Here is a 15,639-nt window from a genome sequence, read left to right on the forward strand (position 1 = left end):
CCAGTTTCTTTAATCTTTGCCATGTTATAGGGGATACTGATGTCACTACAGTGATATAGCAGAGATAAACAGGTGATAGATATATCAGTGGTAGTGAGCTGATGATGATATAGTAGTGATAGAAGGTGAAAATTATTTAAGTGATAGCTGATAGTAATTTACCACTTTCACGCCCTCCACGAAATGGACTGGACGGACTTCGACTTTCGCGAGGTGAATTCGACGTTTTCAGGTGACCGAGCGGCAACACTGAAAAGTGCATACTCTTTTCGCTGTCCTGACCTTAATTTTCGATGTACAGATTTCATTTTTGTACCAATGTGTTTGCAATAGAATGATCTATAAGAACATGTGTATATGTCATCAAAGCGTGAGGTAAATCACACAAAAAGCTAAAGAACTACATCGATCACTAGCCGTGAGCTCCAAACAGCGACGAAATGTTTCTATTCTTTTCAGGGTTGTCAACTCCACACTTGTCCTACAGCGTTAAATTTGGTATCACTGTGATCACAATTAAATTCCCTACACGGACATATGCAAATAAATGTAGAATCATGATCGCGGCCCACACCAAGAGTGTGTGAAGTGGGCGATTACACTCGCCGTGTCAACAATACAATAGTCTTTCCACTAAGTTACAATACAATGCCGTTCTCCCAAATAGGCCATGTGCCTATTAGAGAAAACGGAAATTTAATGGCAGACATTTTCATACTATCCCCAAGTCGATCGAATAATTGGATTTTATACAAATATTTTTTTTAATCGTGCGTAAATTTACGACGCTACCGCACCTTGTAATAAACATACCGGTATTTACGCGTCGTTTATTTACGACCCTGGGGCACTAAAGTGATAATTATGTAATATAGTAGTGATGAAATAGTAACAGTAATAGTGAAATGGTGATATTACTGTAATAGTGAGCTGATGATCATATAGGATTAAAAGTAAGCCAAGAATGATACAGCAGTAAGTAAGTAATTATCAAAAGAAGGCACCAAACCGGGAAGGCTATGTAGCACCATCAAATACGTAAAATAATCAGAGGGCGCTAAATATCACCAAGGATGCCAATACGAGAACAAAAACGCATAAGGCGAACGATATCAAAAGTATCCGAGTCACCAAGAATTCTATCGAGGGACAGGTGACCGCAAGGGGCGGTCGGAAAGCAAGACACACGCTCGTCCTGGAAGTCAGGACATTCAAGAAGGACATGCACGACCGTAAGAGGGACAATGCAACTAGGAAAATAAGGAGCAGGGCGGCGCTACATCAAGTGACCATGGGTTAAGCGAGTATGGCCAATACGCAACCTCGCCAGAGCCGTTTCCCACCGCCGGTTACGGTGGAAGGAGGACTGCCACGAGGAAACACAACATTTAAGAGTACGTAGCTTGTTACCAGTAACAGACAACCAAGAAGCCTGCCAACGGGTAAGGACTGAGGAATGGATAACCGGGTAAAAGTCGGAATACGGAATGCCCTTACGAGAGATGGGACAAGAGCGGACAGCTTCCTTGGCGGCAGCATCCGCACGCTCATTTAAAGACACACCAATATGGCTGGGAACCCAACAAAACTCAACCGACTTAAATTTACTGTGCACAAGAAACAGCCAATGCTGGATCTCGACAACCACTGGATGAACCGGATTAAAGGACCCGAGAGCCATGAGGGCACTACGAGAGTCAACAACAACTACAAAGGAAGACTGACAACGAGAAAGCAGGAGACGAAGAGCATAGAGAATAGCATAAAGCTCCGCTGTAAAGATGCTAGTCTCCGGAGGCAAGCGACACATATAAGTGCGATCAGGAAAGAACAGAGTAGCCAACACCGTCCGCTGACTTAGACCCATCGGTGAAGACAGAAACGGAGCGGGAGTGAGAAGAAAAGTGCTCGAGGAAAAGGCGTTTTAGAACCGTAGGAGGGGTAAAAGCTTTAGTGATACGGGTCAAGGATGTACAAAACCGCGAAAGAGGGACCCTCCAAGGGGGCAAAGAAGGAACAACACGAGGAGAAACATCAGAAATACGAACGGAAAGAGAATCCTGCAGGCGAGATAACCGGACAGAAAGAGGGAGGTGGTGAAGAGGAACACGAACCGCAGGAGGGGTAAAAGTTAAAGCACGACAGAGGCGAGAGGAAGGATGTTGCAAGGACCGCGCAAGATAGCGAAGACAGTAGCGATCACGGCGGTCCTGGAGAGACAGGAAGCCAGTGTCAACATACAAGCTAAGGACGGGAGTCGAACGAAAGGCACCAGAACTGAGGCGCAACCCAGTATGGTGCAAAGCATCAAGACGGCGAAGAGTAGAAGGAGAAGCAGACGAGTAAGCAGGGCAACCATAATCGAGCTTAGACAGGACGAGAGAGGAATGTAAAGCAAGGAGAGTGCGCCTATCTGCCCCCCAAGAAGTATGGGACAAGACCCGAAGGAGGGTAAGGGCCTTAGAGCACTCAACACTGAGGTAAGAGATATGGGGAGACCAAGACAAACGAGTGTCAAGGAATAACCCCAAAAGCTTCGCGGAATCTTTGTATTCAAGGGGATGACCATAAAGTGACAAAGAGGGACGAAGAACAACCCGTTTCCGCGTAAATGTCATGGCACAAGTCTTAGAAGTAGAGAACTTGAAGCCATGATCAGTGGCCCAAGACGACACGGCATCAATTGCAAGTTGAAGCCGGCGTTGAAGGAGAGGCGAATCATCACCCTGACAACAAAGGGTAAGATCATCGACATAGAGAGCGGAGAAGACACCAGAAGGAAGAGAGGAAAGAAGACCATTGAGGGCAACCAGAAAAAGAGTAGTGCTCAGAACACTACCCTGGGGCACACCTTCGTATTGCTGAAAAGAGGGAGAGAGAGCGGTACCAAGGCGCACCCGAAAGGAACGACGAGAGAGGAAGCTGCGGAGAAAGAGAGGGAGATGACCACGAAGGCCAAAAGAATGAAGTTGAGATAGGATATGATAACGCCAAGTGGTGTCATAAGCCTTTTCCAGGTCAAAAATTACGGCAACAACGGAGGTCTTCGCAGCAAAAGCAGTACGAATATAGACCTCCAAGTTCACAAGGACATCTGTCGTGCTGCGGCACTTGCGGAAACCAAATTGAGAAGGGGAGAGGAGGTGATGGTGTTCCAGGAACCACATCAGACGAACGTTAACCATACGTTCAAAGAGTTTGCAGACACAACTTGTGAGAGCAATAGGGCGAAAGTCCTTAGGGGAAGTACCCAGAGACCCCGGTTTGCGAACAGGGACGACAACGGCATCGAGCCAGTCCTCAGGGACTGACGACGACTCCCAGATCCGATTATACAGACTCAGTAAATACTGAGACGTGCTCGGAGGGAGATGGCGAAGCATCTCATAATGAATACCATCGGAGCCCGCCGCCGTAGAACCGCAGAGGGCCAGGGCAGAACGAAGTTCAGAGAGAGAGAAGGGATCATTATAGGGAAGCTGAAGATGAGTGCAGAAATCTAAAGGACGAGACTCAAGGACAGGTTTACGAAGAAGGAAAGATTGGGGAAGATGAAGACCAGAGCTAACAGAAGAAAAGTGGGAACCTAGTTCGGAAGCGACCTGCAACGGGTCCGCCACAAGAGTATCATGGAGGTGAAGGACCGGTGAAACATCGGGAACGAACTTACCCACTATCTTGCGGATACGCTTCCAGATCTGGGCCAGAGGGGTTTCGGACGTAACTGTTGAGACATAAGATGCCCAACATTCACGTTTAGCCCTACGGATGGCCCTACGGGCCACCGCACTCGCTTTCCGAAAGAAAAGAAAAGAATCGGTCGTCTGCCTACGGCGGTGCCTCTTCCAGGCTGCACGCTTACAGCGGACAGCCCGAGCACAGTCCGCATTCCACCAGGGAACGCACTTCCGCGGACCCCGAGAGGAAGAGCGAGGAATAGAGCGGAGGGCAGCGTTGAAGACAGTGTCATGAAAAAGGAGGAGAGCGCGAGAGAGAGGCAGAAGGGAGAGGTCAGAGAGAGCAGCACTGAGGGTAAATAGGGTCCAGTCTGCCTTAGCAAACTGCCACCTAGGGAAAGAGAGGGAAGGGCAAAAAGAGAAAAAGGAAACAAGGATGGGGAAATGATCACTTCCATGGAGGTCATCAAGAACCTGCCACGTGAAATCTAAGTAAAGAGAAGAAGAGCAGAGAGAAAGATCAAGACAAGAAAGGGTGCGAGTCCGAGAGTCCAAATGAGTGGGCTCACCAGAATTCAGAAGGGACAGGGAAAAAGAGAGGAGAAACGGCTCAAGGAGGCGACCCCGGGTATTCGTCAGAACGTCACCCCAAAGAGAATGACGACAATTGAAGTCACCCAGCAGGAGCACAGGCTCCGGCAAGGAGTCTAGGAGGTGTTTCAAATCAGGAAGAGAGAGCGGGACACTCGGGGGGAGATAAATGGAACAAACTGTGTACCATTTCCCCACAAAGATACGAGCAGCAGAACAATGGAGAGGCGAAGGAAAAAGCAAAGGAACAAAGGGAACATCAGAACGAATCAGGAGAGCAGAAGAATTAGAAGCCCCAGCAATGGCTGGAGGGGGGGAGAGAAAGGAATAGCCACGAAAACGACCAGGACGAGCACCAAGCATTGGCTCCTGGAGACAGACACAAAGGGGCGAAAACCGCGAAATCAGAAGTTGGAGTTCGAGGAAATTGGCGTAATAACCTCGAACGTTCCATTGAAGAATGGACAACGACGAGAAAAAAAAGGACAAAAAACAGAGAACAAGGAAGAAACAAAGGCGAAAGAGCAACAGAGCACGTTAAAGAATATCAGGGTCGGGATCAGGGTCAGCAAAGTCAGGGTTCGGGGGCATGGGTAAACTGAGCAAAGACGGAGGGAAGGAAACGGGAGAACAGATCAGAGGTGAGCGGGCGGGGTCCGGAGGAGGAGGAGGAGGAGGAAGAGGAGGAGACAACGGAGAGGAGGAGGAAGAGGAGGAGACAACGGAGAGGAGCAGTCAAGGACAGCAGCAGGAACAGGGGGAGTAGAAAGAGGGGAGCGCACCTCAGCAAGAGCAGCAACCGAAAGGGAAGCAGGGGCCAAAGAAACCTCCAAAGCAGGAACAGGGGGCGCAATCACTGAAACGGGAGGGGAAGGAGCAACAGAGCCAGAAGTAGGAGCCGAGGAAGAAAGCGAAGTCTTCTTACCCGCCGGGGAAGAGGAAGGAGAGGAGCCAGGCTTTCGCTTCTGACGTAAAGAGACTGGTGTCCCAGCAACTACGTACCGGGCAACGGATTCCAGTGTCTCAACAGGAGAAGCCGAACGAGAGCACACACGACGGCCGTTAGGAGAGCGATGGACATCTGCCTGCACCGACAGGCGGTGGGGAGAGCCGATAGATGGAGGAAGAGGATGGGAAGGAGGATCGGAGGGGGACGAGGAAGAAGACACAGGAGACACGACAGACCGGGTAGAAGGAAGGGGAACCCCAGACAGAGGACCAGGAGGAGGACCCTTCGGGAGAGAACCCAAAGGAACAAAGGAGGGGGCAGTGGGCGCATCAGGGTCCAAGGCCCGGAAACGGTTGTGAGTCTGAGGAAGGCGGGAAGGACGAGGAGAGGAAGAGCGCAACACGCGAGCATAAGAGATATTAGCAAAAGGCGGGAGCCGGCGAACCTGGCGTCTCGCCTCAGGAAAAGATAAACGCTCCCGGTGCTTCAAGTCGAGGACGGCTGCCTCAAGCTTGTAATGGACACACGCACGGGAGAAGGTAGGATGGGCCTCACCGCAGTTGAGGCAACGAGCCTGGGGAGAAGTGCACTCCGACTTAGAGTGACCTTCACTCCCACACAAAGGACAGAGAGAGACAGTCCCAGAGCAGCGGAGGGCACCATGCCCAAACCTCCAGCACTTGTTACAAAGTCGAGGAGAAGGAATATACTCCTGGACAGAGCACCTAGCACCAGCAAGAATGACAGAGGATGGAAGGGTCCTACCATCAAAGGTGATCTTCACAACGCGAAGGGGTTGACGGCGACGACCCAGGGGGACGAGTAAACGAGTCAACCTGGAGGACAGAATGGCCTTGGGCATCAAGGATATGCCGAATATCATCGTGGCAATCCTGCAGATTCCGAACACCGGTTGCAACATGGGGTGGAAGGAGAATAGTGCCAACACTGGCATTCATCTGAACGTTCTTGGAGACCCGAACAGGGATCTCGCCAAGGCAAGATAAGGCAGCCAAGCGGGAAGCCGCATCCTGAGAAGGAGCAGCAACGCCACGTGTACTGAGACGAGTGGGGTTGAAAGTAACAGACGCATCCACAGAATCTACAAGATGCCGATGGAGGGAGAAATCGTCAGGAGGCGCAGAATCAAGAGGGAGGAGATCAAAGTATTTGGCCCATGAAGCAGGACCAAACAAGGCCTGATAAGCATCAGCACGGGAAGGAATCGAGCGAGTGCGGTTGAGGCGCGAACGGCGTTGAGAACCCCTAGAGAGAGAGGGGTCAAAAGGCGCAGTAGTCACAACAAAAGACTTAGCCACACCAGGGGACGAAGTGGTCACCACCGGGGGCTGGAGGCTCGACCCAACCAGAGGAGGGAGGGGAGCTGGGGGAAGAAGTCAGGACGGTCAAAGGAGGAGCAAGGTCGGGGCCCAACGCAGCGGGAGCTACAGAGCCTGGTCTTCCAATACAGGCCGACTCGGGGGCTTGGTCGCCCACCCCACGAGCCTGAGAGGGTACAACGGAAACATTCAACGACATAGAGACGAAAAGTGACAAATTCACCCACGAATGTGCCCCCATACCCACCATGGAGCCACAATTAGAGGCAGGACACCCAACAGGAAGCTATCGCCGATCATGCCGGGGCCCCCTAGGGGTGCGTCGTGAGTATACGCCCCACAAACGCCACCTTAAGAACCGTCAGTCCGTCGAGATCGGGTTCAGCGACGAAAGGGGGATTGACAATAAAAGGTTCCCCTCGCTCGAGACGTTGGGTACTACAGTTCTACGGGTGCAAGAGTATGCCTCCTCAAGCACCCGGGCGTCAAAATAGAAGAAGTCCAAAGAAATAATCCAAAACAAGCAAAAGGTCGGCAGGAAACGACAAGCAGATAGGAGAAGAGGGGGGAGAAAAACGAAACATAAGGAAAAGGAAAAGCGATCCGGCACATTTGGAGAAGACAGCAGCATGAGTGCAAGGCCAGAAAAGGACAGAGGACTGCCCAACGGAGCATCACACTCCGGCAGCCGTCCACCAAGCCCCCTCACGACGCCAACGGGCCAAATGGGGAGGGGGTTGTTGGATATTTCCAACATCGAATACAGCATTGTTGTATTCTCATTACTTATTACTAACCATACTAAATATTGTAGTAAGTAAAATTAACAACTCGTAGAATTCTCATGTACTAATAATTCATCTGTGCATTAGGCTAGAATTCTCACGTCACCTGACGCCAGTATTGCGTCAGATTTCTTTACAGTAAAACACATTATATTCAATTTGTGTGAGAATTAAATACGATTCTCCATAATTAAAGCATTCTGTATGACAACTGATTGCAGACGAATTGTTCTCTAACTAAAAGCCTAATAGAGCGTTAGAATCATAGCGTCTACCTCGCGATAGAGTTAACGTCATCAATGAATGCCATGGGGAGACATTAATTCCTCTCCCTTATATATTTACTATTCTTAAATAGTTAAATAATAATATTTCGTTCCTCTAAATAATAAACCCGTCCAGTCTTTAAAGTTTCAAGCGCGAATGCGAGAAATATTAATGTTCGTGACAATAATTTGTGTTATGAACGTCGACTCGGCGTGGGTTGGAGGGACGCCACCATCCTCAGTACGCGGACACGTGCAGAGCCGAAAGGAGGCAGAACTGTGCCTACCGTACTCATAAAAGACGCCATTGCCCAGCAAATCGGGCGGGTGTTATTCATCCTCAGATGAAAGCCGCCACTGTGAGGCGTGAACGACCTTGCAGATAATATCTTCAACTAGTGCTGGTGTTAAATGAGGGACCCCTAGACTTGGTTCCTGACGACACGTGATCAGCCAGCTTGAAACGCATCACAATCCAGGATAGGTTCACCGGAGCCTGGGATGCGAAATTACGGTAATCTTAATACTTATACAGTGCCCACAGCTAAGTACCCTTTATTTGATGCATCATTTACAGGTCTAATAATAGCGGGGTGATTGTTCGTCAAGCAGCGGCGGGATAACACCTAATAACAGGTGATTAGAATTCCATCTGTAGATATTAATAATTTTGAATATGAATTGAGTAGTTAAATCAATTGCTACTGGTAGTTATTTATCTTGCAGCTCGAGAGACGAATTCCTCATGCTGTCTTCTCCATGTTAACCGTACCATTCGTCAGTGTACCAGACTTGGAGATTATGAGGACTTCCAGGGTTATCTAAAGGAATCTGCTACAAGCTAAGGCTTATTTCTTTTTATCCATTTCCTTGCAATTTGATGTATTCAGAATGTTTGATATTAATGTGTAATTTACTGTAACTCATTACTATGCTCATATTCATGTTCTTCTTTATGTGAATGATATTATATTCAGCATTATTTATAGGATTAGATTATTATTAATTGAATTAGTGAACGAACCACACTGATTCCTGGACGTACTTACCTCCAGTAATAACCCCCCAATGTAGGTGTTTGAGGTTTGTTTCTTTAATAATACAGCCCATTAATTATTCTTATGATCATACTTTCTAGTTATATCCATAGTCACTGGTTTTCTCTAGAATTTTATCTAATGATCTGAAATTCTCAGTTTCCCTCTTTACTTTAAAAGCGGGTGGTCCTTCGTAATTTAATTTACTACTTTAATTATTAATTAATCAGAATCAAGCCCAAATATCCCACAGGGGTGATACAGCAGTAATAAGTCAGGTAGAAATAATGACATGTTGATATAGTGGTGATAGTGAGGAAATTGTGGTGACAGTGATGGAGATATAGCAGATTGAGATGCAGGTAATGGCAAATAATAATTTTTATTTACTTTTTATTTATTTACATACAAGGCACATTGGATTTGTGAGAATACATAACACTGGTGTTCTTACATTCTTGCAAAGCCAATAACATGCATAGTATTTTGGGCAGTGCACACATACATACAGAGGATACAAGAAGAATGTAGGATTTATAGGCGAGGAAAGTACTATGTTTAAAGCCACTAATATGCAGAGCTAAAGCCACTAATATATGCATAAGGTAGAAAAACTTAAAACTAAAGAACTTAAAATTAAGTGAGATCAAAAGCAAAACTGAATTGAAAAAGGGAAATAGAAACAATGACAATTATTACATGGTGATGGTTGAGGTTATCTCGAGTTGATTTCGGGGCTTTAGTGCCCCCGCGGCCCGGTCCTCGACCAGGCCTCCACCCCCAGGAAGCAGCCCATGACAGCTGACTAACTCCCAAGTACCTATTTACTGCTAGGTAACAGGGGCATGGGGTGAAAGAAACTCTGCCCATTGTTTCTCGCCGGCGCCCGGGATCGAACCCGGGACCAACGGATCACGTATCCTGCGTGCTGTCCCACTAGGCCAGCCGGTAATTGCATTAGCAGAAATTCTAACAGAACAGATTAATTTTTACAGAATAAACAAAATGAAATTTTTTGTTAAAAAATTTGTACACGGCAGATAACAGCAGTTGTATGGGTTCTGTAATTAGTGTTCAATAACAGCAAAATATAGGTTGAAATTTAAGAAGTACGGTACATTACACAAGGTAGGTTATCAGGTAACTATTAGTTTCTCTCAAACTGATTGAGAGAGGGACAGTCTTTGATGTGATTAGGGAAGCCACTTCACACTTTGGGACCCTTGATTTACAGAGCATTTCTAAATAGATACTGTATTTGTTTCTAGTGTGATGCCCATGTGTTCTGTTACATGGAAGTGCTCTCCCATGTAACAGAACTAAAGCACTTCCTCTTCCTTCCTTCCTCTGCCCAATCTAAAGCACTTCCTCTAGGAAGTGCTTTAGATTGGGGCATTGCAGTTCAGTGTTTTATATATACTATACACACAGTACACTTGAGAGGATGTGCAGTGACTTAAACATCAAACATATTCAAAGATTTAAGTGAAGGGACGAGTGCTGCCTGGGGCTCAAGTTCATTACTGATCTAATTGCTGTTTTGTGTTGAGTATTGATGGTGATATACAACCCATCCTCCTGTTTAGATAATATAAAAACTAATATAAATATTCCTAGGCATAATATAGCACACATATGTACTATATTAGGCCTCAGATATCGTGTATTAGACCTAGGAAGGTTAGGTTAGTTTAGTTTGTCAAAGCAACACAAGTAAAAAATTGTTTTGCAGTTTGTCCAATGCAATGGTTCAGATTTACATTTTCTAATTTCGTTGTACATTGGTATTTGATCCTCATCGTTACTGTCTTTACATCGCTAGGTACTTGTTACATCGTTATGTACAGACAAAACAGGAGGATGGGCTGTGATATAGCAGTGATGGTGAGGCAGGTGCAGTGATGGTGAAATAGCAATGATAGTGAGGCAGGTGTGGTGATAGAAATGATGGTAAGGAAAGTTAAAATGATGCAAACATGAAAGTTTCATGGGATTAGTGTGACACATGAAGGATGATGACACTGATGCAAGATTATGAAGACAAAGGAATGGCAGAACAACACCCAAGTCCACCACTGGAATGATGATGACTGCCTTGTGCTGGTTCTGAGGATCAAAGTCCCCAGAGCCCGGTCTCAGACCAGGCCTCCTAGTTAACAAGAGTGATGGTGAAGGTTGGTAGTACTATAGTGTGAACTAGTATGACAGCACAATACCACAGTCCACTACAGTCACTTCTGTGATTTTAGAGTGACTGACTGCTTCCCTCACCACATCCAGGCCACTCACCACCTTACCGAAGATATCTGAATACATCTCCCATTCATTATTGTCAATGGTGGTGATGGCAAACTGGGTACTTCGAGCCCCCTGGGGATTACACGCAGGCCACACAGTTCCTGCCTTGTATGACTCCCAGTACTTACACTCTGCTCCCTCTATGTTAGGCAGCAGCGGGGCTCCTCCCTTACCATCATTACTCTCATAATCTCCACCATACACATATTCCCCTACTTCACCCTTGCCCACCACCTTCAACAGTTTAGTGTTGAGGTAGGTGTGGCCCCGCTGGCCTGTACACAAAAACACAAACTGTCTGGACAAACCAACATCATGTTTCAGCTGGATGGTAACCCTCCCTCTTGTTGATCCCGCCCACCCAAGGTCCAGAAACACAAGGGGGCAGGACGGGTTCATCAGGCCAACAATCTCACTCTCCTGCAGAAAATCAAATAAATCATACTTATAACTGTACAATAAAACATTATATTAGTAATTCAAACTCAGTAAATCAGTAATGTCAATAATGTTAAGATACAAAAGAGTAACCTGAAGGGTGTGGGCATAGGCAGGCATGGGCTGATGCATGAGTGGGTGGAGGTACAGTTTTCCATCTTGTAAAGTTATCCTTGCTGAGCGGCAGCCATCTTGGTCTTGCTGGACAGCCAATACCCGACCAGCCTCCACCAGCCTCTTGACCGGCTCACTCATCCTGCGGAGGTCATCAACCTGTGGACATAAGGTAACACTACAGGTGCATCAAGAAGAATATAAGATGGGAACACTACAGATGTTAATAGAACATAAGATATGAACTCTTCAGATGCTCATAGAAGAACATAAAATGTGAACAATGCAGATACTTCAAGTAAATATGCAAAACAAACATATCAATTAAATTGTGACACTAGCTTTCCACATATGTCAGTTGCTTAACCACTGTGAAGCACTGAGTTTATTGTGAAATTCCCCCATGCGCATGACATCAAATGTTCCAAAAAAAAATCATTTTTCTTTGTAAAATGATAAATTCCCTTCCCTGAACATGTCTATGTAAAAATAAATACCAAATTCCACTTACTTTGGCTGTGGGGACGTGGACAAGGTGCGCTGAGACATCATCAGGGGCTGGTCGCCCGTGCGTGACATGCCCAGACACGGTCGCGTGGGCCACTCAAGACCCGGGTGTTGCCACAAATATATTTTCAATTATCTGTTCTATATATTTCCAATCTGTTTTATTTTTTTTATCGTATATGATGCATATTTGTGTCCTTTACAATATGTATACAGTAGAACGTTCATAATGTTCCATGGAACTGTGATACATGTATCAGTAATGTGTCCACAATATATGTTTATTGTCGCAAAAGTACTTGATAAAAATATATACGCAAAAATATTTACTTGTTAAAAATTCACTAAAATTACAATATGTACAGTTTCACACACTATTTACACAGTAACACACTGTATTACACACTCAGTACTTCAGAAGTGAGTAATAATCAACGAAGTAGTCCTTGGCAGACAGCGCGACTTCGCTCTCGTTGCACAAGGTACAGATATATATTCGCTTCCTGTTTCTTCATTCTGTGTGCTTGCAAATAATGCACTCACATACACCCTTGACTTTAGTACCTGTATGTGGTATGTAACCAAGCTTGTAAAGCGTAAGGTAGTCTTGAAAAGATTATAGGAAAAGATCAATTTGTAAGGCAGTCGTGAAAGATCGCTTTGTAAGGTCCCACGCAGGAAGATATTCAGCCAGCCTCGAAGAGTGTCCGTTCGTCTGGAAGAGATTCAGCTATTCTTGAAAATATCTATGGAAAACACCACATGGAAGCCACTAACACTGTTCATCTATGCTACTGGTATCAGATGCCTCATCACTGAATGCAGAAAACGATTCACCTATGTATCATCTATATAAATTGAAAATAGCATAGGTGAGCAAGGGTGGTGCTCAGAGCTACAATTGGATACGCTAACTGTATCGTCCTCATGGGTGCTGTATCACTTGCATCTGACCTTTGTGTTAGGTCCTTATTGCACCTAGCTTCACCAATAGTATGACCCTTGTGTTCTTTAACCCTTAAATGGCACATGGCTATATACCATTTGACACCCATAGGCGCATACAAAAAAAAAATATTTTTTTTTCTTCCTAACCTGTTAATTTGTGTTCACTGATCATGGGAAAAATAATAAAAAAATCGTAAGTGGTATATATTGCCCGCTATGGGGTGGGGAAGTCTGGCAAAAAAACAGGCACTAACTCAAGAGTGCGTCCCAGGTGGTCTGTTTCTCGCCAGCTGTCAGGCCGGAGTTGCCACAAAGAGATAATTACCTAATTATATCAATGTCTCTGATTGATTTTTTGTAGTTTTTTTGCTGTAATATTATTCAATAGTGTGTAGTGTGATATTTTATATAATAAAATGAGTGATTCATCGCTGTACTCAAAAAACCAGCGTTGAATGTAATGAAACACCATTTTCTGGGTGAGTCCCGGAGGCTCCCCGGAGCTATCCCAGGCTGATATGCTAATGTCAGACTTTGGCATCAGTCATGTGTATGGAGTTCTTAGGCCTACCGGGGACCACGGCCAGAACCGGGCCCCCTCAGAGAGGCAAGGGGAACAATGGCTTATAGAAGCCCCCGTGTAGTTGGAAGCATTCTATGTCTGCCATCGACCGGAACAGGCACCCAGAAAGGTAAGCGCCCCAAAACAAACCCCTATTCTGGTTAAAATTGCTACCTAAAACCGAACTAGTGGATAGAACTCCCCAACCGAAAACAAGCAAACTAGTGTGACGTCACACACTGCCGCGCCGCTGTCTGCGCAGCTCCCCCCTCCCCGGGAGGGGGAAGGGGGAGCCCCAGACCCCCGCGCCGGCTACCCACACCTCAGTTCTTGAGGCTGGATGTCAAAAACGCGAAAAACCGCCGACCGGAGGGAGGGAGGGATGCCGGGGAGCCTCCGGGACTCACCCAGAAAATGGCGTTTCATTACATTCAACGCTGGTTTTCTGGGGGGAGCCCCGTCGGCTCCCCGGAGCTAACTACCCACAGACAGAAAAAGAGGGACTTACCCGGGAGGCGGTCGTCGCTCACCCCTCAACTCGAAGCCGAGACAACTGGCTGCAACCGCCGACTCAAAGCAACACAGGCCCGACGAGGCCCAGGGACATTCACAAGGTAACGAGCAGCCAGGACTCTGTTCAACCGCCAAAATCCCCGCGCCCGAATATCAGACCAAGACATATTCCCAAAGACGGCAGCAAGAGCCGCGAACTTACGAACGTCATGGGCACGGGAATAGACCGCAGGCTGGCTGGACCTAATAACCCTGCGGACGACCTGAGAGACCCGAACCCGCGAACAGGGAAGAAGGGAAACCGGATCAACCCACAGCGCGTCCCCGGACACAGAAGCTGTGGCGTGCAAATAACGGCGAAGCGCCGCAACCGGACACAAAACATGATGCACCCCCGGCCTGACCAACCAAGCATCAACCACCCATGGACCCCTCCGGAACGCAGCAGTCTCATTCTTCGCCAGAAAAGAAGGAGACGGCTGCAAACGAACAAAACTATCACCACGACCAAAAGAGCAGAAACCCCTGTGCCGGAGGAGAGCATGAAGCTCCCCTACCCGACCCCCAGAGGCATAGCCAACAAGAAAAGTGCCTTGGAAAAACAATCCTGGACCGAAGGGGCCACAACGAAACGAGGAGATGAAAGGGAAGCGAGCACTCTGTCCAAAGACCAGGACGGCTCAGGCGACGCATGAGCAGGCCGGAGGTGAAGCAATGCACGAGACAGCTTGCGAAGCGGCGCAGACGTAACATCGATACCGAAAGCAAGCTGAAGCGGCTCCGCCAGCGCCGCACGATACGAAGCGGACAGTGTTAGGCATAAGATGACGGTCCTGAAACAACCACGAGAGGAAGGACAAGACCACCCGAACAGACAAGGAGCTAACACGACGAAGACGCAAAAAGAAACGGAAGGACCGCCAGGAAACTTCATACTGCCGCCGAGAAGAAGCCCTCAGGTGGGACACCAACAAGAAGGCCACCTGATCACCATAGAGTTGATGATAGACTCGAGTCAAAAAAACCATACGCGAAGACTCGAGGAGAAGATCGAACCAGCTATGTGACGTACCGGCCCGATCTGCTGAAAGAGGCGGAGCCGCGGGAAAACCCTCGGGTTCGGACACCGAGCAACCAGCGCCTGAAACCAAGGCTGGGCCGGCCACCAAGGGGCCAGAAGGACAACTCGCCCCCGGTAAGTCTCTAAGCGAGTCAGGACCTGAAGCAACAGCCGAACCGGGGGAAAGAGGTACAGGAACCCCCACCTCGACCAGTCGAGCCGAAAGGCATCGACCCTGACGGCCTCGCAATCGGGGAAGGGCGCCGTATAAACGGGAAGACGCCGCGACCACGCCGACGCGAAGAGGTCCACTTCGGGGCGCCCGAACGTCTGGCAAAGCCAACGGAAGGACTCGTCGTCGACCGTCCACTCCGTGGAGAGGGGAACGAAGCGAGACAGGGCGTCGGCCAAGACGTTGGACATGCCCCGTACGTGAACCGCCAGGAGAGCCAAACCCCGAGAACTCAGCAGACGAGTCACCCGAAGCGACCAACCCCAAAGAGACAACGACCGCATCGAACCCCCGCGGTTCAGGCAATGAACCACCGGAGAGC

General features: G+C 47.6%; 1 protein-coding gene across 4 annotated transcripts in view; it reads right to left on the minus strand.

Moving 5' to 3' along the window:
- Positions 1-10,353: 10,353 nt before the first annotated feature.
- LOC123772515 (uncharacterized) overlaps positions 10,354-15,639 on the minus strand; it is a 234,909-nt gene continuing 229,623 nt past the window's right edge. For all 4 annotated transcript variants that reach the window (XM_045765753.2, XM_069325799.1, XM_069325797.1 and 1 more), the window contains 2 exons: positions 11,475-11,654; positions 10,354-11,363 (listed from right to left, as the gene is read on the minus strand). In XM_045765753.2, coding sequence (XP_045621709.2) covers positions 10,842-11,363; positions 11,475-11,654 — 702 coding nt within the window. In that variant the 3' untranslated portion in view covers positions 10,354-10,841. The remainder of the gene's footprint in view (positions 11,364-11,474; positions 11,655-15,639) is intronic.

Source organism: Procambarus clarkii, chromosome 17 (assembly GCF_040958095.1).
Source record: "Procambarus clarkii isolate CNS0578487 chromosome 17, FALCON_Pclarkii_2.0, whole genome shotgun sequence".
NCBI lineage: Eukaryota > Metazoa > Arthropoda > Malacostraca > Decapoda > Cambaridae > Procambarus > Procambarus clarkii.